This window comes from Limanda limanda, chromosome 4, assembly GCF_963576545.1.
Source record: "Limanda limanda chromosome 4, fLimLim1.1, whole genome shotgun sequence".
Taxonomy (NCBI): domain Eukaryota; kingdom Metazoa; phylum Chordata; class Actinopteri; order Pleuronectiformes; family Pleuronectidae; genus Limanda; species Limanda limanda.
This window is the reverse complement of record NC_083639.1, coordinates 8458362-8482297: the sequence shown is the minus strand read 5'-3', so window position 1 is coordinate 8482297 and position 23936 is coordinate 8458362. Positions and strand designations below refer to the sequence as shown.

At 41.1% G+C, this 23936-nt stretch overlaps 2 protein-coding genes and 1 long non-coding RNA gene across 3 annotated transcripts in view; 2 read left to right on the top strand and 1 right to left on the bottom strand.

Annotated features, from left to right (window-relative positions):
- The window catches only part of LOC132999519 (transketolase-like), an 11412-nt gene extending 3585 nt beyond the window's left edge, over window positions 1–7827 (top strand). The window contains exons 3-15 of the mRNA XM_061069210.1: window positions 1360–1476; window positions 1626–1739; window positions 1855–1952; window positions 2761–2952; window positions 3101–3219; window positions 3345–3541; window positions 3659–3823; window positions 4730–4886; window positions 5384–5514; window positions 5624–5707; window positions 6255–6348; window positions 6936–7058; window positions 7640–7827. Of these exons, the coding sequence (XP_060925193.1) occupies window positions 1360–1476; window positions 1626–1739; window positions 1855–1952; window positions 2761–2952; window positions 3101–3219; window positions 3345–3541; window positions 3659–3823; window positions 4730–4886; window positions 5384–5514; window positions 5624–5707; window positions 6255–6348; window positions 6936–7058; window positions 7640–7827 (1779 nt within the window). The remainder of the gene's footprint in view (window positions 1–1359; window positions 1477–1625; window positions 1740–1854; window positions 1953–2760; window positions 2953–3100; window positions 3220–3344; window positions 3542–3658; window positions 3824–4729; window positions 4887–5383; window positions 5515–5623; window positions 5708–6254; window positions 6349–6935; window positions 7059–7639) is intronic.
- Window positions 7828–8880: 1053 nt separating this feature from the next.
- LOC133000718 (uncharacterized) lies at window positions 8881–10217 on the bottom strand. The gene is made up of 5 exons (XR_009678213.1): window positions 10163–10217; window positions 9982–10050; window positions 9784–9834; window positions 9310–9524; window positions 8881–9189 (listed from the first exon to the last, which is right to left on the bottom strand). It is a non-coding gene; the product is annotated as an uncharacterized LOC133000718 (long non-coding RNA).
- A 2052-nt stretch (window positions 10218–12269) lies between these two features.
- LOC133000560 (protein bicaudal D homolog 2-like) lies at window positions 12270–23869 on the top strand. The gene is made up of 8 exons (XM_061070508.1): window positions 12270–12836; window positions 16489–16701; window positions 17389–17541; window positions 17785–18240; window positions 18998–19987; window positions 20154–20305; window positions 21615–21846; window positions 22613–23869. The coding sequence occupies exons 1-8, from the start codon at window positions 12582–12584 to the stop codon at window positions 22613–22615; spliced, it is 2454 nt and encodes an 817-aa protein (XP_060926491.1). The 5' UTR covers window positions 12270–12581; the 3' UTR covers window positions 22616–23869.
- The last annotated feature ends 67 nt before the right edge of the window (window positions 23870–23936 follow it).

Below are 23936 nucleotides of genomic sequence, written 5' to 3'. Positions count from 1 at the left end.
GTGGGTGAGTCTCCTCCACTGACTCTCACACATGAGTTTTTACAAGAAGAATGTGAATGAGGTGTAAACAGAAGCTTTGAACTCAAATGTAATATTTCTATGAAGGATGCATGGTTGAACATCAACATTCACGCCCAATGAAATAAGTGCAAGTCCAGACGCACACACAGAGAGAGATGCAAGTGAAGGGCCGAAGGAACAGTGTGTCCTCTCTTTGTTCTCCTTGACTCTACAAAAGCATTTGATCTTTCAAAGTTCTCATTTGATCAGTTGTGATCTGAAATCCTTCTTATCAATTAACTGAATGAAATAGAATAAGAAAGATGCAGACTAGATAACACAATTTCTATATATTTAAACATTATCGAACATTTCATGTGTTTTTATCAAATACACACCATATTGCACAATTTTTTAAATAACTTTAAGATATTTAAGCTGCCGAAATATAAAGTGAATGATTTAAAGTTTTCAGATGATTCGATTTTAATATTCTTGAAAATGACTAAATTTCATATGGTCTTTGGTACATTTATAATATTTGAAATATTTACTGTGTTTGCAAGATAAATATTTTGGAAAGTGAAGTGCTTTGCAAAATATACTACCACGTACAAAACTGGTGAAATGGATGCTAAAGACAGACCAGAGCATCGCGTGGCTGCTGCACAGCTGCTGTAGATGAAATTTTTCACATGCACATGTGATCTCATAGCAATGAATTAGAAATGTCTTTATACCGATCCATAGAATCATGAGTGTTTTGCAATTAGTTTGGTTTTCAACAGCTAAGTCGCCTCCAAAATCTTTTCTATATTTGAGTAATTTGGCAGTCTAGGTCCCCCTTGAACACTTCTACAGTTATATACTGATGGGAACAGAGAAAAAATAAAAAATCCGTACATCCCTTTTTGTAACAACTCAACTGACTCCAACAGACTACTATTGGAGTCAGTGCATTTCCAATATACTGTCCTCCATGTGACGAATTTGGCTTTTGATGCCACATCTGGACTTATTTTCTGCACTGTGACATGTGAAAATCTACAATTATAACACATGTTCCACTGTTTCTATAACTCCTGCAGGTGTATTGTCTACTACTGCAAATGTCCATCAATATCTCTGGATGATTTTGTAACTTAGCATCAACAGTCTGCACTGACACCATAGCACCACCTGTATTAATATCCACTGTATAACTATAATGCTCTTGATGATAAACACATTCAAATAAAAGCTGTGTGTGTGTGTCTGTGTGTGTGTGTGTCTTCATGGCATTACGGTACATTCCTTTGTGCATGTGTATTTACTTAAGTCTGACATATGGGTAAAAGCACCTTCTCCTCTGTCATACAGACACCCACATCATGCTGCAGTGTGGCAGAAATCATGTCCGTGCTTTTCTTCCACACCATGAAGTATCGCTCCGATGACCCCAGGAACTTCAACAACGACCGTTTCATCCTGTCCAAGGTGAGACTGAAGGATTGCTTGTCTGAAAAGGAGGCTGTCTTTATCTTTTTGAATTAAATGCCATGTAGAAACTGACCTTTTCCTCGCCTCACCTCAGTGTTTCTTTTTCTGCAAAACCCATTTAAACTTTGTGATGTTTTTCCCCACAGGGTCACGCTGCTCCGGCCCTTTACTCCATGTGGGTTGAAACAGGTTTCCTGAAGGAGGCCGAGCTGCTCAGCTTGTGCCAGGTTGACTCTACCCTGGAGGCCCACCCAACCCCAGTAAGCTGTCACATACTGTAACACATCTCAGGAATCATCTCATAGGCCACAATAACGTGCCAACAGTTGTTTTTTTTAATGATGCTTTAATCTGTGTGTGTTGTGCACATTTCAGAAGCAGCAGTTTGTGGATGTAGCCACTGGATCCTTGGGGCAGGGTCTAGGTGTGGCCTGTGGAATGGCTTACACCGGGAAATATTTTGACAAGTCCAGGTAATAACTCTAGTCTTACAGCTTCATTTGCATTTTTGTCTTGTTACTATGCATTTTAGATTTTTTCTTCTATTTAAAAACACTTCCCTGACTTGAATCCAATGACACACAATGGCAAAATGCACAAAATGTCTTTCTTTTGTTTCTTAGTTATCAGTTTAAATTTCAGCCTGCATCCTTTGAGTGCCTGGTGATTTGGATTTTTTCCAGATTTTGTGGGTGTGTTCTGCAGCTACATGCTCTGCACTCACAATTCTTCTGCTCTAATAATCCCAGGCCCAGCAGTCATATCTCGGTTATTTTTACCATCTGAGCAATTTTAATCTCGGTCTCTAATTCAGACGCTGTGCTTTGAACCATTTTTTTCAGTCTTTTTTTCTAATTTAGCGCCACAAACTGAATCAATGTCCCCTTATCACGCATTTCCTTTGCAATGGCGGCAATATAAAAATTCTTGTTTTTCAAATTACAGCTTTTTTTAAATGGTATTTTGTCTCTCCTGGAAATATTGAGAGCAATTGTGAATAATATTTTTTTGTAAAAAGAGAAGATCCGACTTAAACAGATCTATTGGTTCCTTTGTGAGATGCGTTTCAGAGGCAGGTGTGAAATTCAGCAGCCGCACCCTCACAGGCCTGAGGTTGGGTTTTACTCTGTCAAAGCTGGTTACCATACCAAGTGTCAGATAGTGGAAAGGGAATCATGTCAATTCATGTGAACACAACACCCCACCCTCATCCAAACAAAGCCACACACACACACACACACACACCAACAGACACTAACTCGACCTTTCTCTCCGACTCAGTTACCGTGTGTTCTGCCTGCTGGGGGATGGTGAGATGTCTGAGGGATCTGTCTGGGAGGCCATGTCCTTCGCTTCTCACTACAAGCTCGACAACCTGGTGGCCATCTTGGACATCAACCGGCTGGGTCAAAGTGACCCTGCTCCCCTGCAGCATCACGTGGATAAATATCAGAAACGCTGTGAAGCTTTCGGGTAAAAATGAATAAAACCGAAAAAGTGTGGTAGAAACTATGCATGTGTGTGTGTAGTAAATGATGGTTATACAAAATATCTGTGTACATGCCATCTGATTATATAAAGTACACATGTGTGATTTTCCTATGTGTGTGTATTTGTGTAGTTGGCATTCTATAATCGTGGATGGACACAGCGTGGAGGAGCTGTGCAAGGCTCTGAGCCAGCCGCGCCATCAACCCACTGCTATCATCGCTAAAACCATCAAGGGCAAAGGCATTCCAGGTAACTGTCCACACATCGTATGCACATGCAATGCTCTCACTCTACAACTTCACAGCAAAATGTATATTCCTAACCCTACAGTGTTTGAATCCACCAATGCATGTACGTTGTATTTGTGCTTTCAGCTGCAGAAGACAAGTTAGGCTGGCACGCCAAACCTCTGCCCAAAGACATGGCCGACATGGTTATGAAGGATCTGCAGAGTCGCATCATGAACAGCAGCAAGCACTTGTACCCATCTTCTCCCATGGAGGACTCCCCACCGGTCAGCCTGAGAAACATGAGGATGCCGAGCGCACCGACCTACAAGGCTGGAGAGAAGGTGTGTCCTCTGTGCACAAACACAGACTTTACTCAAATTCTCATTCTCTGCAGAAATCCAAGATTAGGAATAAATGAATTCGACATAAAGGCAGGTCTGTTATTGTTCATACTGTAGATTTCAACACGGAAAGCGTATGGGATGGCTTTGACCAAGCTGGGCCGCTACAATGAGCGTTTCGTGGTCCTGGATGGAGACACCAACAACCTCACCTACTCGGAGATCTTCAAGAATGAGTATCCCAACCGCTTCGTCGAGTGCTACATCGCACAGCAGAACATGGTATGATCCAAGAATTCTCGTATTTCAAGTCTATTTCCCAAAGCAATTTACATTCCATCTTTATTCTGTCTATGTCAAATGATCCCTCATATTTTAAGTTTAAAAACCTAATCAAACCCAGATTTTGTCTATTTAACGTGGGGATTTAGATAAAAAGGAAACCAGCATTTTCAGTGTTTTTTCTTTTTCCATTAGTTATTCATCAAATCTTAGATTACTGGAAAGAAGCATTTAGGCGTTAACTTCTTGTGCCGCTTCTGCTCTGACAGGAACCCGCTCCAATGTAGGTCAAGCGTGCATGTGACAATAAGCAGTCATGACAAGCGTATTCAGAAATGAAATATTAATCAGTGTAGAGGGCGGGACCATCTGGCTGAACGCATGAGAAAAGTCAAAAGTTGAATGACACAATGAGGGTGGCTACATTAAAATCCACTGTATTTAAACCATGATTTTATTAAAACATTAGTTAAAATGCAGCCTTTAAATAAGTAGTTAATGTTATTTGAGTGTGTATGACAGCATATACAGTACAGTAGAGAATTTATCTAAACATTGTGCTTGAACTTTCACGGATGCTTAGTTGCTGCTTCTGTCTAAACAAGGAGAGAGGTTATGGGATTTGTGAGCTGTTTGAAGAGAGGACAGAGGAAATTATTTGTAAGAGGAGGTATGCCTCTAAATCCACCCATATGGGCGAAAAGCTCCATAGATCTGTGGAAAACCCTTTTCATTGACTCGCTCCTTGGTTCAAAGGCACTTTCATATATGGTTTGTGCTTCTGGATCCTCTTGGGATAAAGCATGTGTGACCTCTCTATCTGTATCTAATCTGGCACATGCAGGAAGGTTATATCACCTTGTGCTCTTGTATAGGTACTAAGGAGACAATGAATTATTTCCCCAGGTCAGTGTTGCCATGGGATGCGCTGCCCGTGAGAGGAATGTGGTGTTCGCCAGTACTCTTGCCTCCTTTTTTACCCGTGCCTATGACCAGCTTCGCATGGCAGCCATCTCAGAAAGCAACATCAACCTGTGTGGCTCCCACTGTGGCCTCTCCACTGGTTCGTATACTGGTCCTGATGAGCCGTGCACGCCACAATCCTTCCCACACCCACGTCACTGCCACAGAAATTCCCCTGTATTCCCTCACACTGAAGCCAGACACCTCACAGCACCAACACCATATTTACAGTAGCTCCAATGCTGGTAGACATATTACTGATCTGTGTGTGTGTGTGTGTGTTTGTGTGTTTGTGGGTGTGTGGTTGTTGCAACTGTTACTCTCCTTCCTTCTAATCCTGTGTTTTCCTTTATTATTCACATCCCTGACCTGACAGCTAGTACTCAACCCCTCCCCTTTCTCTCCCTCTACCTATCTTCCCTGGAAGCTGCCTGGAGGGAACCAGGTGTCCCTCTGTTAGCGCAGGTACACTGCATGCAAAGTCTGGCTCGATGTCTGTTTCTACCTGCACGCATCAGCTCACCTAATACCAGTCGATAGCTTGTGAGGATTTCTAATTGTTGGATGTGAGATTCACCAAATGTGTGTGTATTCCAGGAGAGGAGGGTCCTTCTCTGATGGGTCTGGAGGACATGGCTATGTTCAGGGCCCTTCCCACAGCGACCATTTTCTACCCCTGTGACGGTGTCTCTACGGAGAAGGCTGTGGAATTGGCTGCAACCACAAAGGTACTTGAAACTCAGCTGCAGACGCTTCCCTACAGTATCACAGACTAATTTCTGTAGAGCCCATGAGCTGCCTCGGTGGTAACGCTCGTCCTTTCTCTCCTGCACACAGGGTGTTTGCTACATCCGAACCAGCCGCCAAGACAGTGCCATCATCTATAACAGCAACGAGGACTTCCATGTCGGACAGGCAAAGGTGAGAAAGACTATGTGCTCACAGAGTTGGTAAGACAACAAGGGAAGTAAGAATTAAAAACACACACATACACTTGGTCCACAGCTGTGGTGCTCAAGAGGGTGAGCAGGTTGTCCACAAATCAGATTGTTGGTGGTTCTATCATTGGCTCCTTAAGCCTGCACACCAAAGTGTCAGTGTTCCTGGTCAAGACACTGAACCGTAAAATCCTCCCTGATGGCTGCTTCAATGGCAGAGTGTGAGTGAAGTGTGATAGAAATGTGTGACTTAGAAAGTGCTGTTTATGTGTGTAAATGGGTGACTTGAAGTGTAAAGTGCTTGGAGTGCTATGACTGGAAAAGCACTAGACATAGACATAAACACACACACACACACACACACACACACACACACACACAAACACACACACACACACACAGAAAGACAAAGCACTGTCATTGTGTAAAACATAATGAAACCGAAGATATGTGACCATTATTCTCCTTCATATATTTATTATATATATTACATATATAGCATATATTCATATATATAATACCATTTGCAGGTGGTGCACCAGAACAAGGATGACCAGGTGACTGTGGTGGCAGCTGGAGTGACTTTGCATGAGGCGCTGGCAGCAGCTGAACAGCTAAAGAAAGGTAAAGTAATTGTTTTCAGTGCAAGCAGATGAAATACATGACTTGAAATTATGATTTTGTTGGTTTGTTTATGAGCAATATTACAACAAATTGAATTTTAGTGCAGAACCACATCAGGGCACAGATTTTTTTGTTTTTGAACATTTCCACTGTTTTCCCAAAGAAATAATGAATGGGTCTTGATGAAAAGTGTAAATTGGTGCTGCTTGATTGAATGTTATTGGGCTTTGCTGGAGGTATGTGCTCCACTGAGTGCCATTCTATTTCCTTATTTAGCACAGTTAGCACTGAAAATAATACGGAATATCCTTTCATTATTTGCTCACAGGTCATTTTAATGAAAGCTTTTAATAAGGATTTGATGATTCAGTGACGACAGCTCTCAACATTACTGTTTACAGATTATTCTAATCTAATCATCTCAGAGGTTTTATCCTGAGGAACTTTAATGAAGTTAACCTGCTTGTTCGACCTGCTTCAGGCTGATAAAACATCTGAACCTATAATGAATAAATGTGCTGCTCATGAGCTGATATTTTGGGACACGCTGTGATGGCACTAACCACTGAATTAATTGATTTTTTCAGAGAGGATCTCAGTGAGGGTTATTGATCCCTTCACAATCAAACCCCTGGATGCCAAAACCATCATCGATCACACACGTGCCACCAGGGGACGAGTCCTCACTGTAGAGGACCACTACTATGAAGGTACGTTTCCATGACATTTGCCCATGTTACCCAGCGTCTGCATATCATATGAGTCCACCACTGCTTCTCAGCATGATGCAGCTGGGGCCCTGTCATTGGTCCATGTCTCCGTGTGCGTGTCGCGGTGGCATGTTCTCATTGGCGCAGCGACAGAGACGCAATATGGTGGCATTTGCTTATTGGCGGAGCGGGAGGCTGGCGGTTGTGCCCTCATCGCAGGGAAGGTCCTGGTATTGTGGTGCATTTTTTTAAGTGTGAGGGCCAGAGAGGCAGAGTGCTGTCAGATTTCCTTAACTGAGCACGTGCCCATGGGGCTCGATGTGACCTAGATAGCCCAGACAGCCGTGGCCTGAAGAGAGTGGGGATGGGTGATAGCATGGACTTGACTGGACAAAGGATATTTGGCTACTGTAAGGAATCTGATGTTTGGGCGTTTCATTCATTTTACATGTGGGCCAAAGAGGGATTGTGGTTCAGCGGTAACATTTTTGCTGCAAACATATTTCATGCACCTCCTCCTTCATGTAGGATTCCTCTTTACCTCTGCATCTCTTTTTATATGATAAATTATTTTTCCACAGGCGGCCTAGGTGAGGCAGTGTGCTCAGCCATGGTCAATGAGTCCGGCTTCAGCCTGCAACGTCTGGCTGTGTCCCATGTTCCCCGCAGTGGCAAACCACAGGAGCTCCTCAAGCTATATGGCATCGACCGTGATGCAATCGCCCAGGCCGTCCGCAAGATGCTCAGCACCTCCACCAACGCCAAGTAACCCTATTCCCCTTGCCCCGCCCACCCTACCTACCTGATCACACCCCTGCAGATGAAAGTATGATTTTGATTCACACGACAACCGTCTCTAAAGAACCCCTTCACCATGAATGCCCTCCCAAGTGTGTACTAAAGTAATGTGATTTTGTGCTGTACACTTTGAAGTAGATTTCCACATGTACCTTTCTTAAATGCATCCATCACATCACAAATACAGGCAGACATATTCACGTGTACTTGTTATACCAGCACTGTCGTGCATCCAAAACGTGGCCATAATTCACTCGTCCAACAAAACGATACATGTACCCTCATGTGTACTGATGAAATGCTCTTCATTCAGCTGGAAATGTGTTTTTTATATTGTTCTGATGTAGCTTTGATAATACTGGGTGGGGCGTAGTTTTAAAGTAGGTGTTTTTCATGACAACGGTGTGGGAAAGAATCAAACCAAGTTGTTGTTTGTAGAAGGTAGTGGAGAAAAATATTTTAAAAAAGAACAAATGTAGTAAGGCCATGAAGAGCAGTCACGTACAACATTCGACATCTTCACCCAATTTCCCAACTTTTGTGGATTTGAAGTAATTTCTCGCCAGCACTTTTTCTTTTGTTTTTTTTATTTCTAAGTTACTATTTAAACACACACCTCATGTGTTCATTTGTGCTACAGCTGTACATCTGGACCATACCAGCAGTGTGATAGTAATAACCAGTGTGTGGTCAGTGACATCGCCTCTTACATAAAGGTGGAGGGTTGAACATCCCTCCAGTGCTGATGGAGAATATGGTCTTGGCTTTTGTCTATGAAGGTAATTTTATGTCTGACTTGTGAATCAATCAAGACCAAACACTCTTTTTGTTACTTGACATTTTGTATGTATCTTACATTCATGTAATAAAGCCATCTGCATTTGACCCTGAGCGTTCACTTGTTCCTTTTCCCTATAAATGCATTCAAGCACCACACACAGAATGTGAAGAAATCAGTACTTTTAATGGAGTTTAAATAAATTATACAAAACAATCATGAATCACAGCTACTGTATTAATATAAAACAGTTTTCATATAAGTGCGGAGTGCAGGTCTGCATTGCTCGTCACAATCTTGACATTACATCTATGATTTGTGCATTCTCTTATTGACAACAAAATACCAAACAAAAAAGTATTCTTAAACAGCCATTCTTCAATAAAAAATGTATGGCTTCCTGTTAGAATTTAACATCCTTGATTCCATAGGATTGTTTATTTAAACACAGCTCTGCTCTTTGATCTTTTAATAACCACAGAATCGCTGATTGTTTCTTCACTGTCTGTGGTAGTAAACTCCTTTTACCAGGACTTCTTTCCCTCTCTCAGCTTCCTGTCCAAAAGAGACATCAGACAAAATTACCATTATGGCAACTGAGACATTCAAAGACACCAAATTCAATCCATGGTAAACGCGGAAACTTCAAGTCAAGTTTTATTACCCTGTACCTACCAGAGAGAGCTGTATTTCCGTTTTGCTCCCCTGAGTGCAAACACAATGATGCCACATCCATAAGACAGCGTGTAGACTGGAACAAAGCACAACATTAAACCGGAGGAAGGCTATTTTTTCTGAAGCTGTTTTTTCAAGTCATGTGGCTTTACCGTGATACCAGTTCAGGTTCAGGATGGCCATGAAAAGTGCAAAACAAAATCCCCAGCAAACATCTACAGAGAGTGAGAAAGTAAAAATGTATTTGAAACATTAAATGTAAAACTATTCACAAATGCTTTACAGACCATTAGAGATTAAATAATAACTAAAAATAATGAATAGGAATACTTTCATCACATTTGTTTGTTGTGAATATATATTTTGCTGGCAATATAAATCTGCTGCTAGTTAATATTGAAACAATGGAACAAATTATAACCATTTTAAAGTGTGAAAGCAATTGTGAGCCAAGATCAATACCTAAATATATACCTCTTTTGTCATAGGGAGGACCTTTACATCTCTTTGTCTGAGGTGGCATGTCTGACAGGAACATAAAAAACAGAACAAAGATTAGTGGGTCCACTAAAAGGACCTCTTCCGCATTTGATCAGGGGAAGACTTTATGAGGGGGAAAAACAATCACCACTACTCATCATTATCAATTAAAAAAAATTAATATAATCTTACCAGATATTATACCCAGGAACTCAAACGCTATGAAGAAAAACACACCGAGAACTGATGGCAACATGAGTGCTGGAAATACAAAACAAATAATCAGAATCGATATTATAAAACATTCCAAACAAATACATGACAGTAATGGAAATGCTCATAGAAATTGTATATAACTTGTATGTCTACTTACAACGAAATGGCCTATAGAACGCTACTCCGCAACCCAAACCAACGCAGATTGCATAAAAATGATAGTATTTGTCTGAAAATGGTCAGAAGAAGAGATAGAACAAATTAAGACATATCCTCTAAAAAAAAAGTGGAGTTTCTTTCAGGGCTCTGTGTGCAGCCTCCCTCCACTAACTGAGACTTTGACGCTTTACATACAGTGTTGGTAAAATTCACAAGCGAGGTCCCTTCTATATTCCTGAAAGAGAAACACAATAATGATTTCTTGGTAAGAGACACATCTGCACCGATAGTTTGATTAATAAACTGAAAGTAGAGAAGGAAAGTAGATGGAGTTAAAAGAATGAAACAGAAAGCAAGACGGAGCGACAGCATATGGAATATATGATAGAATAAAGTTATAAAGTGAGAGAGTGGATTACCATGACCACAGGTGGAAGAGCGTGGGAGCCAGAAAACACAGGTGTACTTAACTTCGGCTTCAGGCTAATTCAGCAGGCAGGTGTAGCAACAGTGAGATATTTCAACGTCAAGGAGACAATTTCCTGAAGCCGGTCGAACAACTCTGCCAGGCAGTGAGGAGGAACAAAGGTCAAGTCTCAGATAATAAAGTTTTGCTTTCTTATCCAAACTCATGTATGGACACAATGTCTCTTCAGGATTTAGGTGGGTGAGGCTCAAAGACAACGGAAAATCTTAAGACATCTTTTAGCATTACAGCAGGGTTCAATCAAGTATTTGATTAAAAATATTTCTGAGCTGTAGATGAAAAGTCACAGTTTTAAGTCTCTGGCCTATCATCACTAATGACCTCTAAGTCCAAAGAAAAGAACACATCAATAACTTTTGAGATAGAGTCCATAATTAAAGGCAGGAGCATCATCTTGCTGGTGTATGCGTCCATCTACTGGTCAAGTTGGAGAACAAACATACATCACAATCATCTCTTCTGTTCCTGAGTTACAATATTCAATATGTCCAGAAAAGTGGTTTTACAGATTGATATGTCAAGTTGATCTTTGACCTTTTTCTTATAAAATTACATTTTTATATAAATGTCTTTATTTCATCCTATTAGACATTTATTCAAAATTATTTAATTACATTTAAATATTTTTTTGTTGACTTACAGTAACATTTCACCTCTGACCAGCAAATTCCAATCAGTTTAGAATATTCAAGAAATGTCCCCAATCCTGAGATATTGTGTTCATGAGAAGGGGACGGATGGCTCCAACCACGACAGTTGCCCGAGGGTGGAGGAATGAAAGCCGTCACTCAGAGTGGTAATGAGAGCAGATGTCGTGATGGAGGAGCCACGTTTCGCCTGGATTTGAATCACAAATAGAGCTGAAACAATAAGCCTATTCACTGTTTAGTCTAGAGACAGAAAATCAACTGGCTGCCATTTGGATGAACAATAATCTGTGTCAGTTGGTCAAATTAAGTCAAATGTCTGCTTTATTCCATTTTATATCATTTTAAATTAAATATATTTGAGTTTGGGGATTTTTGTCAGAAAGAGGCATCAAATTTGTCCTGGATATTTAATAATACCCATGATACCAAATATATTAAATGTAAGAAATATTTAGTTAAATAAAGTTGGTGTGTCAATAATAATGATAATAATGATAATAATATTGATAATAATTGTTTATTGTTGTTGTTTCGAGCCAAAAACAATTGGTTCCTACAAACAAAAATATTATATCTGTCTAGTGTGTAATAGTCTGACAAATTATTATACTATATTATATAATATTATATAATATTATATTATACTATATTATATTATGTTATATTATATTATATTATATTATATTATATTATATTATATTATATTATATTATATTATATTATATTATATTATATTATATTATATATTAGTTAGGTTTACTTTGCATTATAGTTCCATGGGTATGGTTGTAGTTTCCCTGTAAAAGCAGTAGATGGCAGTGTTGATGTCTTCACAAAAATACAGGCTCCTCTTCCAAGCCCGCGCACTGCATCCTGGTACTTGCCGTCAATTTTTCGCTGGAGTACGTTATCCTCGATGTACCGGCATCTCACCGGAAACTACACTTCCCTCTCCGAAAGCCCAGATTCGAATGCAGTGTGTGTGGACGGTGTTTTTTCCAGTCGATGATCTCAGCTGAAGTTTCCTCCGGTGTCAGCTTCACGGAGGCTGAACTAACTCCCGGAGGATGACTAAAGTCTCCCCGGGGCTGAGCTCTGTCGAAGGCCGCGGCGGGAGAACCCAGAGGGAACCAGGCGCCATTTAAGTCCCAACAATGCGGGGCCAACAAAGGAGGCAGTGATTTGTGGCCTCGGTGGTTTTTCCCCCCGCGGCTCCTGCTCCAGCCAGGGCAGGGCTGGGCTGGCTCCCGTTACAGTACCGCGGCGAGCCGGCGACGACCATGGAGGAACGGGAGTATCCCGAAGGGGTGCTGGTGACTGAGGCCGGGCCGCAGTGGCTGCGGGCCGAGGCGGACCGTCTCACCCGGGAGCTCCGCGACACCACCCGGGATCTCCGGGAGACGACCCGCGAGAAGATCCAGGCGGCGGAGTACGGGCTGGCGGTGCTGGAGGAGAAGCAGCAGCTGAAGCAGAGGTTCGACGAGCTGGAGACGGAGCATGAGACGGTCCGGCAGGAGCGGGACCAGCTGAAGGAGGTAAGCCGAGGTCACAGCCCCGCAACCGGACACCTGGACGTGTCCGTGGCCGCAGTGTTAATTCTCTCAGCATGTGATCACTGACAGATCGAGTCATCTGTCTGCAGCGTGGAAGTTAAGCTCCAGCAGCGATCAGGGTTGTGTTTATAAAGCTCAGTGGGATCACAACCACCATAAGTCAAATGTATACCTTCAGTCTCTTTGCCTCCAACAACCAACTTTCTAAAACTCTCCTGAAAAGTTAAATACATGAACCACGAGGGGATTACTGATAAACACATGGTGACCAAATGTGTAGGTCATCTTAATGATTCCAACACACGAGGGGATAAAAAAAAAACTAGACATGTCTTTACTGTTTTGGTCACTTGCCCACACTTGCTCTCGGTATGTGAGTCTGACTGAGGCCTTCAAATGAGACATCTGCAGCAGCTTGTGTTCACTTCACATGTGGGTGTGTGTGTGTGTGTGTGGCCAAGCTGCTGCTGCTTTATGGGTCTTAAAGAATCTGAACGTGCAACCGAAATGTGCTTCAGACTTTTAAATGCAATTCAGTCTTTGATATTATTAAAACATTTTCATTTAAGTTAGATTGCCCATATGACGTAGGAATGAGTTATGCTATCTAAATTACACAAATTATATATCCATATGTACCCATGATTTCTCAGGTTTCCACGAATTTCTCCTGATTGTATATACCGATATTAATTGAATAGATCATCCCTATTGTTACTGATTCCCAATCCAGCCACTGTATCCTAGTCTGTATGAGACCAATATCCAATCCAGTCAGTATCTGATCCGTGCAGCCCTACTTTTCATATCCATCAAGTCTACAACATTCGTAAGGTAACTAAAGTCTTAATTAAACAAACTAGTAGTGCACAGACCTCGACCAAGCCCCATTTGTTACAACCAACAAACAGTCAGGCAGTCAGGGGTGAAAACATAACCTCCTTGGCAGAGGTGGCTCCATTATGCACATGGCAGTCTGTGACAGCACCCGTTATTTCTGAAGTCTGGAGGTATCATTTGCATTTGTCCCTGACAGTTATTTGAGACAAATCTGATGTGAGATAAGGAAAAGCAGCAACCAGCACATCTGATTGGCTGACACATGAGTCAGTGGTGTCGTCGACATACAATTCCATACATAGGAAAACGATTTTAAATGGTCCTACAGCGACAGACATGAGAAGAAACGACATAGGCACTGACATCCTACCTTTGGGAAATTGTGACTGTATATATTTTTAAAGAAGTAGTTGGGTTTTTCCCACTCTTCCGGTTTAGTCAGTCTTCTTACAGCCAGTTCACCAACATTTAGAGGAACTGCATCCTAAGACACTTCCACACTCAGCAGCTGTGGTCGCCACTTGTTATGGACTGTATGTTTCCATCAATCACTCTTAATAGTTTAGTGTAATGTTTTTTTTTAACAGTCACTCAGCTCATCATCTTTGCTGTTTACATATAGATACTGATATATCATCATGTAATGTTTAAAATACATTCATTTGTGAACAGATAACTGCTTTAGAGAAGAAACCGGAGATGCTCAGATAAGTGTTACTACTACTCATCTCTACCAGTCCAATTGAAGTATTACTGCAATTAACAATAATTGAATTATAAATGAATCTACTGTTTCATTTCCTTATTCATCGTTTGGACTATAAAATGTCCTAAAATGTTGTTCTGGCGGCATGCATAGTTATTCTCCATGTGTTGTAGTTATTTCTCAACAATACAAAGATCATCAAGCTTTGATAAGACTACCGGTGTATTTTGTCCTCTTGTTTTGTTTCGTATATGGTCGTTGGATTTTGTTTTGTTGGTGTGGGTATTACTTTTAAATCTGTACCAACATGGAACTAGTATCTGATCAGAACTGGTAAATGATCTAAGAACACTCAGCTTGGCTGTGGGAAAGACTTACTTACTGGTTCTGCCTGTAGTTTGTGCGATAACTCCTCGTCTCAAGTTTAATTCTCTACTTCACCTTGTCTTGAATTGACGGGCTGTGTAAATACTTCTTGGACTCAGATATTCCTTCATATCTGTCATACATTGTTAAATTTCATTCATTGTGGTCTTAAAAACGTACATTTAACCTGTTGAAACCTTTAGAGACCCTGGAGGAACTAACTTGTGTCCTCACCAAGTTAGATGTTTGAATGACTTATACTTTATATAGTGATGGGGATTTTTTTTTTGTTCCTTCACGTCGTGTTACTCATGGCGCAAATCACAGTCCATTCACAAAGTGACTCACTGCTTTATTTGGTCTCTTGCTGTCAAGATTGTGCCTGTTGCTTCTCTCTCCAGTAGAAAACGTGACAGAGGCAGATATGATGAGTGCACTGTGTGTTTAGTCTCCACTAACTCACATCACTGCCCACTTTCTGACTGATCTGTTACTTTGTTTGACTGAGTCTGTTGAGGAAGAAAATGTGAGGTTGTTGGAAGGAGAGCTGCAGCTTGGTTGAAGCTTTCAGAACTTTGTTGGACAATGACCATTACATCAGCCGTTTGGCTCAGGGACAGAAGTTGTTGGATACCTAAGCCTTTAAGTCAGATGCTTGTAGGAGTCTGACACTAACTTGTTCATCCTATTAACCTGTTATTGTGGTTACCTGTTCTGTCTCTTAATACTTAATACTTTGCTTGCTATCTAGCTATTAGTGCATTCATGAGTGGTGACTGGTGAGTCCTTTTTTAGGGCCTGTTGCAATAAGACCACCTCTCTTCTATATAAAGTCAGACCTGAGAATAAAGAGGCAAAACCATTGTCTTACAAGACAGACGGATGCCAGAGAAACGTGCCATGAGTTATTCTCTGAGAAATCAACAATTATGTTTAAACAGCCTCTCGACTCGTAATGTTAAAGAAAGTGCTCCACATACAATTTTATTTTTGCTTGATTGACATGACCGCAGTGTTATTGTTGAGTGTCCATAAGGGTTTTTGTTTTGTTCATGTGTCAGGGAGTGCTCTCTCCCAGGCTTTGCCCCATTTCAAAAAACATCCACACATCTAACTGAGTTAAGGTAAAGGCTATAGGTTAATACAGATGGTCTATGAAAGTTAGGTTTGGTTTGTTCTACCTCGGATGCGTCAGTGATTTGTAATTGTTTATTCATCCTGAAAAGGTCAGTCAGTGACGAAACACCGATACACAAATGAGGTGATAGAGGTTTCCATCTTTTAATTGTATATTAAAACACGTTTTTTTTAGTTCAGAGTGAACAAGAAAAGGTGTTTTTCCTCCCTGAATTTGGATTGTAAGGCAGTAGAGTTCTGTTTGCTCCAACTTGTCACATGAGCACGATAAATTCACATAAATGCAGTTCATGTGCAAGCTGTGGCTGCAATAATTTCTTTCCACGCTCTGTTGGTATTTAATATTAATCTCATGAAGCAGCAAAATGTCACAGGAGGGTGACACAGTTCATGTGAACACATGGTGGACTGTGACACAAGCAATGCCAGTGAAAATAAACCGGGGAGCGACACTCCTGGTATTTTTGATCATCAACTGTCTGTGGGCAATGGGTTTATTTGGTCCTATGAGAATTGTAGTTTGTCTTTATAATCTTTGAACAAATGAGTGTGTTCTGATGTCCATTCTGTCCATCTGTCCTCCAGGCCTTTGGACAAGCTTACTCGATCCAAAGGAAGGTGGCAGCAGATGGCGAAAGCAGGGAAGAGACTCTGATTCTGGAGTCTGCCAGTAAAGAGGCTGTCTACCAGCAGAAAGTCCTGGAGCTGCAGAATGAACTCCGACAGGCCAAAGCCTCCCTGACCAGTACACAAGCTGAAAACGATCGTCTGTCCTCCATTGTCCTGGAGATGAAAGAGGTAAAACCAAACACATTCATATTAAGATAGAGAAGGAGGACATGAATATTCTTTACATTGTCAAATATACATTCTTGTTTTTGTTTTGTTTTCAGACCCCGTCATTATGTTTTTTTGATTTTTTTTTTTTTTTTATCCTTTTATATATGTTTTGCTAAAATGTGCATTCATGTTTATTTTATATGATAACATGAGTAGTTGTGGTCTGCTGTTAAACTGAGATCTTCATCATCCTAATGTGTTTTAAAACTGTAAAAATAATATTTAGCTTTTAATCAGTTTTAATAAAAAAGTTCTCAAAGTTGAGGTTGTGAAGTCCACTGGGATTTCACCGGTAGTTGTTCTAGGGACTTGTGAGAGAGTTGGTAATGGGGGAGGGGGGTGCAACTGTTAGCAAGTTAGAGGCCAGCAGGAAAGATGATGTAATGGTCGACTGCGAGTGATACAAAGGATGTCCTCCGCCACGGCTCTCTATAGAATACATTTGTAATTGGACCATGTCCTCCGTCGGTCATTACATTCCCTGCCAAGGTCTTGCCCCTGTGGTATGTGAAACATGCTAATCTTCATTTCACTCTCAATTACCCCTGTCGCAAGAATGCAGAGAGTGAGCATCCAATTTAATTAAAAGTTCACACTAATGCGTCCTGCCCTAACCTGACATTATCTATCTCTTCCTGCCTGCAGAGTTCAGAGCTGGTAGAGCTACAGCGCGGTCAGCAACGTGATGACATCAGAGAGTACAAGGTGCGAGAGGCTCGTCTGCTGCAGGACTACAGCGAGCTGGAAGAGGAGAACATCTCTCTTCAGAAACAAGTATCTGTGCTTAGACAGAACCAGGTGAGTCCAATAACATAAACACAATACTCACTTTGTTACTCATCTTCAACTAGCTGGTAATCGAGCTATGTTACTTCTGATTAAGAACTTTGTATGCCTCAAACTACCCGTGGTCTTGCTCTTCAGTCATGTAAGAAAGTGACAAAACATGTTTAGTATTTATTTGACCTACTAGAAAAGCTACTGTGGACACAGTTAAGTAGTTATCAACAGATGTCTTTGTATTTGTGACCATCTCTATAGGTGGAATTCGAAGGTCTAAAGCATGAGCTCCGGCGTCTGGAGGAGGACTCCCAGAATCTGCACAGCCAGATGGAGGAAGCCATGCGTCTTAGAGAAATTGCAGAGCGGCAGCTAACAGAAGCCTTAGAGACGATCAAAACTGAACGCGAGCAGAAGGCCTCCCTGCGCAAGCAGCTCTCCCACGCGATGACCATCGGTGGCTCTGTATACAACGGCTCTTTTAATATCTCTTACGACAACCTGAAACTCCACGACGATCCCTCCACCATCAGCGAGCCCGACAACGATGATCTGATCAGAGGCTTTGAGAATGGCTTAATGAAGGGCGACGAAGACAACAGAGCCGCTGTGAACAGGAGAGGAGAGCCCTTCAAGCCGGCTCCCAGCCTGGTGGACGACCTGCTCAGTGAGCTCAACATCTCTGAGATTCAGAAACTGAAACAGCAGCTCAGTCAGGTATGAAGTTCACTAAATCCACTTTTACCATCAGCCAACGCTTCCTGAATGCAGTGTGTTGCATGCATGTGTGGTTTCAACTAGAATGAGCTGAAAACAATGGATTTTGAGGATAAATGTTAGGTACTGAACATCATACAACAGTATGTGCATGCGGAAAAATATAGTTGAGTTGTAAATTCATCTTGCCTTACTCACACTGTCCATACAGACACTTCTGCAGGGATGCAACTTAACCAAGCAGTCTTTCATAGTGATGAAACAACATCATTGGGTTGCATATAATAAAATCATTATATAATGTAATGTTTCATCCTGCCCCCAGTGAACCAGTCATCCATTTGTGGTCCAGGAAAATTAATTAAAGACCCAATGCTTCTTGTTTACTCACTGTTGTATGAGTCTTAATAGAATACATGAGGTTCAGAAAAATGCTTTTGCTGTCCCTTCATTTATATTAGTTATTCATTGATTTAGCCAAATTCAAAACGGCAAAAAAGTGATTTGCTGATTCAAGATATTGCTGCACAGGTTTACTCTCGTTTACAGTAGAAACAGTTAAACCTGCTTGAACTGCCCAAATTCGCTAATTTTAAGGTAATATTTAGTTGAATTTGAAGACAGAAACTATGGTGAGAAAGATACCGTTTGTGTTCTACGTAAACAAAAAGCTATTGCTGAATCTTTTCTTTTTTTTATGATTTTATTCAGTGCTGTAAATTTGGCCAACTAATCTTTAAAGATCTTTCAATAACAGGTGGAGCGGGAGAAAATGGCCTTGATAAATTCTCTGCAGGAGAACCAGAAGCAGCTGGAACGGGCCTATGGGACTGTGTCCGAGCAAAAGGAAACTGTCAACAAACTCTCAGAGAACCTCACCGCCATGAGGAAGCTTCAGGCCAGTAAGGAGCGCCATACTGCCCTCGACAGTGAAAAAGACCGGGACAGCCACGACGACGGAGACTACTACGAGCTGGACATCAACGGGCCGGAGATCCTGCAGTGTAAATACACTGTGGCTGTGTCTGAAGCTGGGGAGCTGAGGCAGGAACTGAAAACGCTTAGAGCAGAATACGAGGAGTGTCGTACTCAGTATGAAGACGAGCGAACGCAGTTGGAGAGTGACGTCCATGACTTGAGGTCAAGTTTAGCGTCCCTTGAGAAGATCAGTCAAGTAGATAAAGCAGAGGTGACTCGTCTGGAGAAGGAGCTTAATTTGGTCAGCAAGTCTGCAGGAGAATCACAAGGCGGCCTTAATGTGGCCCAGGATGAGCTAATAGCCTTTAGTGAGGAGCTGGCCAATCTCTACAACCACGTGTGTATGTGCAACAACGAGACCCCTAACCGTGTCATGCTTGACTACTACAAGGAAGGCAAGGTCATGGTGAGACGAGGGAATGAAGGGAAAGAAAACCAGACTTTCGTACTCATCAGCAAGGGGCTTATCACCGAGACGGAGTTTGGAAAGACCGACTCAAGCAGCACCGCAGCCCCAGAGCAGCGCCCGGAACCCATGAACATCTACAACCTTGTAGCCATCATCAGCGACCAGATCCTCCACTTGCAGCAGGCAGTGGACCGCACCACTGAGCTGTCGCGCCAGAGACTCGCCAATCTGGAGTTGAGCACAGTGGGGGACAAAGACAAAGAGGCTTGCATCGGAGAGATCCTCAAGCTGAAGTCCCTGCTCAGCACCAAAAGGGAACAGATAGCCACGCTCCGAGCCGTGCTGAAGGCCAACAAACATGTAAGGAGACCACGCTGTGTTTGTTTTCTCAGAGGAAGGATGTTCATTGTTTATCAAACTCACACATACAAGACAAAGGGGATCATTGGTCTTAGTTAAAAATAGCCGCTGAGTTTAGACTTCATGAAAATGTGTGAGTAATTATGTCACATGCTATTCTTTTTAGACGGCCGAGGTTGCTCTGGCCAATCTGAAGAGTAAGTACGACAGTGAGAAGATCATGGTGACTGACACCATGATGAAGCTGCGCAACGAACTCAAGGGTCTGAAAGAGGATGCTGCGACATTCTCCTCTCTGCGAGCCATGTTTGCTACAAGGTAGGACTGAACACAATCACTTATTTACATTCAATTCTTGAAAAAGAAAAGGGGAACCAGGGTCCCCGCAGAGTCTTAAAGCCTTTAAGTCTTAAAACGTCTTAAATTTACTTTTGGATTTTAAAGGTCTAAAAATGTCTTTAAAATATACATGGAACTGAGGGGAGGCTTTCCATTTTATCTGGGGCAGAGTGAATGAGCGTGCCTATATCTTGCTCATTTATGATTTAGTTCACATCCCACATAACTTATTCAACGTATTTGTGTGTAGGCTGACTTAAAGTACCAACTCTGCGTAGTGGGTGGCAGTAGTTCTCCTTTCTTCTGCTTTGAAACAAGAGCATGACTAGTCAGGTTGCCTAATGTCTGTGGAGCAGACTTGGGTAACTCTACATTTAATGAGAAGTTGTTGGACGATGACAAATGCAGTGATTAATGGAAACAATCCAGTGATTCCTATGAGGCGAGAGCCAAAAACGTAAAACTTGGGAAGGTGAACTGCAAAATACTGGATTTGCACCTGTGCTGGCTCTTGAAAAAGCATGATGCCTATAGAGTCATTCACGGCTTCTACTGATAGTTTAGCTAATACAGTGACTATGTCCACGCACGCAAAGCTTGCCGTGCCCACTACCATACTTCAGTGTTCTTCGCTGCAGTATGGTATCATTTATTTATATTTTTTATTTATTTTTTAGGGTCTCAAAGAGCTCTAAAAAAAATCATTGAATTTGAACTTTAAAAATACCCAGATATCCTGGTAACTGTCATGTTTTAAGGATTTAAAAACTGGAACGATGGAGACAATAATGTTTGGCTAGGTTTAAAAAGAAACAGCACCCCAAGGTTCTGCAGTTGCATCTGGGGACTTAAAAATGTACATATGTTTTTTTGTCTTTTTTTTGAAAGCGCACAACCTATAATACTTGCACTATTTTCTCTGATACAGGAAACATTACAAAACTACCAATAACACTGATCTATCTACTAATACTACCTCTTTCAGCATCTTTTCCTAGTTATTTTAAAGAATAATTCACAACTTTCCTGCATAACTTCTTTCTGATAGTGTCCGTCTGTCTGAGAAAGACACAATGCATTGTGGGAACAGGCTGATGTAATACTTCTGTGAGTCAGCTAGCCAGACCTCTTTCTCCCATCTGGAAAATGCTGTCTGGGGGATGGAGAAAACATGTGACACAGCAGCACACTGAGAAAAACTGCTCCACCTGCTGGAAATAATGCATATCTCCTATTTCTTCCTTTTCCTCTCTCACTCTCTATTCTCTTTCTTTTCCCTCTCTCTCAGGTGCGACGAGTACGTGATCCAGCTGGATGACATGCAACGGCAGCTGGTTGCTGCGGAGGATGAGAAGAAGACCCTGAATTCTCTGTTACGAATGGCCATCCAGCAGAAACTGGCCTTAACTCAGCGCCTGGAGGACCTGGAGTTTGACCACGAGCAGGCACGCCGTAAGAGTGCCACAGCTGTGGGAAGCAAGAGCAAATTGAAGCTCAAGGGAGCGTCTTCCAGCCTACATGTAAGTCAGAGGAATAACGCAGCACCTGGGTTTCCTCTGCCTGTTTTGCATTTGAACAAATCTGCATTGTTTATCCTAGATTTGCATTTCTCTCAGCCTTGGCATACACACTCATACTCTTTCATTGCAAACCCTCCTGGAGCCATTAAACCTCTATAGGACACATTACTAATGCTACTAGAGCACCATAAAAATCTGCCAATACAATCCTTTCACTGACATATCGACATTGGCCTTTATGTTTGTGAATATGCACAGACATGCAAAGATGTACATTTCTGTTTACATTTTACATTAAAGATTTTTATTTTCTTAATCGAAGTGCTTTATTTATTTAGATGTATTTTTGCTGTCTTTTTATTTATTATTTATTATTGGTTATTTAATATAAGGTTTATGATTAAACTATGGATAAAAAAATCAATCCTCAATTGCATTTATTTGTCATATGGGTTTGATAATGACATGTAAGGAATCATTTTCAATATTTATACACCGGCCATTATATTGGTACAAACACACACACGTGTCCCCAACATGCCTTAGAAATCACAAGTTTTAATTTCCATTTGATCTCATGAGTTGTTTCTGATTGACAAATGCATGCATGACACATCTCCGTCCTTGACACAATCATCTTTCCTGCCCACTAACTTTATCTAAATAACTTTAACTCATCTTACCAATGCTCTGGAAATTGAAAATTGACTTAATCAACCATTACTCTCAAGTGATTTTTTCTTCTCTTCTACTTTTCCATTTGCAGTAAATCTATCAAGCCAAGTGACCATAAGGATGTCCGTCTGTGAGAGTCTGTGCTGCAGGGTTCTTCACTCTCTCTAGTCATGATCCAAATCATGTCAGTGCTAAAAATGCAACCTATCCAACAGTATTTGCCAAGTTCTTTGTTTTTGAGTGCCAAAACAAAACATTGTCCAACATTGTGACTGCTCACAGTGTGACACATCACGTCCGCCGCCCACTGCAGTTACTGTCTTCAAACAATATGCACCACTATAGTGACTGGACCTGAGGAAAAATCCACATGGGTGTTTAGCTGATCCTTTTAACCTGTGTTTCCCTGACTGAGCACTTTTTTTTTACTTGCTCTTACGCGATTCCTCTTTCTTTCTAAAGTCCTACTAATTGTTTTAAAGTATTATACAATGTTTTACTGTATGTGCACGTTTTTATCTGCCTGGTTCCTGATAACATTTCAAGCGAATCAGAATATTTTTTTATCTATATTAGTTTCATAACAATAAAACCAGTGAATATGTGGTACTTTTCTTTTTTTAATCAGCCTTTTTTTTACAGAGCATTTGAAGGCAAATGAGTTTTTCTGCCTTAGTGTCTTTCCTTTTGGCCTTAGAATCCTGGGTGCCTTTCTGGCAACCCAAAGAAATTGGGAAGATGTGTAATAACCATACATTGTTTTCTATATGATCCTGCAGATGTGGAGCTTCAAATTCAGGGTCTGAACTTAATTTTGTATAACTGATTCGCCTCTGTAAACATGGAAGCGCTGTTACTTTTTTCAAGAATGCTTGTTAGAACTGAGGAAGAGTATTAATGCAAAGCTTATTTAAAGATTTCTAAGTTAAGATCAGATGTTGATAGTATTCATAATCGTATTCATGAAGGAGAGTCTCTAATGTAATTGTTTTAATACAATTATTGTAAACCATTTAAAAATAATCCATTGTCTCCAAACAAATACGCCCGCGGTGCCATATTGTACAAGAGCAATTTGCATTGCAAACAATATATATATATATTTTACACATTGCTCACATTCTTGTCCTTATTGATTTTTATGTTTTAATATAACTGCAATTGTATTTATTTGACTCTACACAGACTACAGGTTGTCATCATCCTTTTTGCTTCATAAGGGAGTTTGAGTGGACGTTGCTGGTCAGAGTTTCAAGACTAAAACTGTGGATAAACACTCGCAAAATTCATGACTGCTGTCTGCCTCCAGTTCCGACTGGTGAAGAAATAAATATGACTTTCAAAACTCTGACGTCTCTGTTCATTTTCAGTTAAACAGAACTTAGGTGCTAACTAGTCAATAGTTATTTTCACAA

What these genes read in the sequence shown, in the direction of transcription:
- LOC133000560 (XM_061070508.1), top strand. Translation starts at nt 12,582, where the DNA reads ATGGAGGAACGGGAGTATCCCGAAGGGGTGCTGGTGACTGAGGCCGGG. An exon ending in CTGTGCTTAGACAGAACCAG is followed by an intron (nt 17,542 to 17,784) that starts GTGAGTCCAATA and finishes CCATCTCTATAG; the next exon opens with GTGGAATTCGAAGGTCTAAA. An exon ending in CGAGCCATGTTTGCTACAAG is followed by an intron (nt 20,306 to 21,614) that starts GTAGGACTGAAC and finishes CCTCTCTCTCAG; the next exon opens with GTGCGACGAGTACGTGATCC.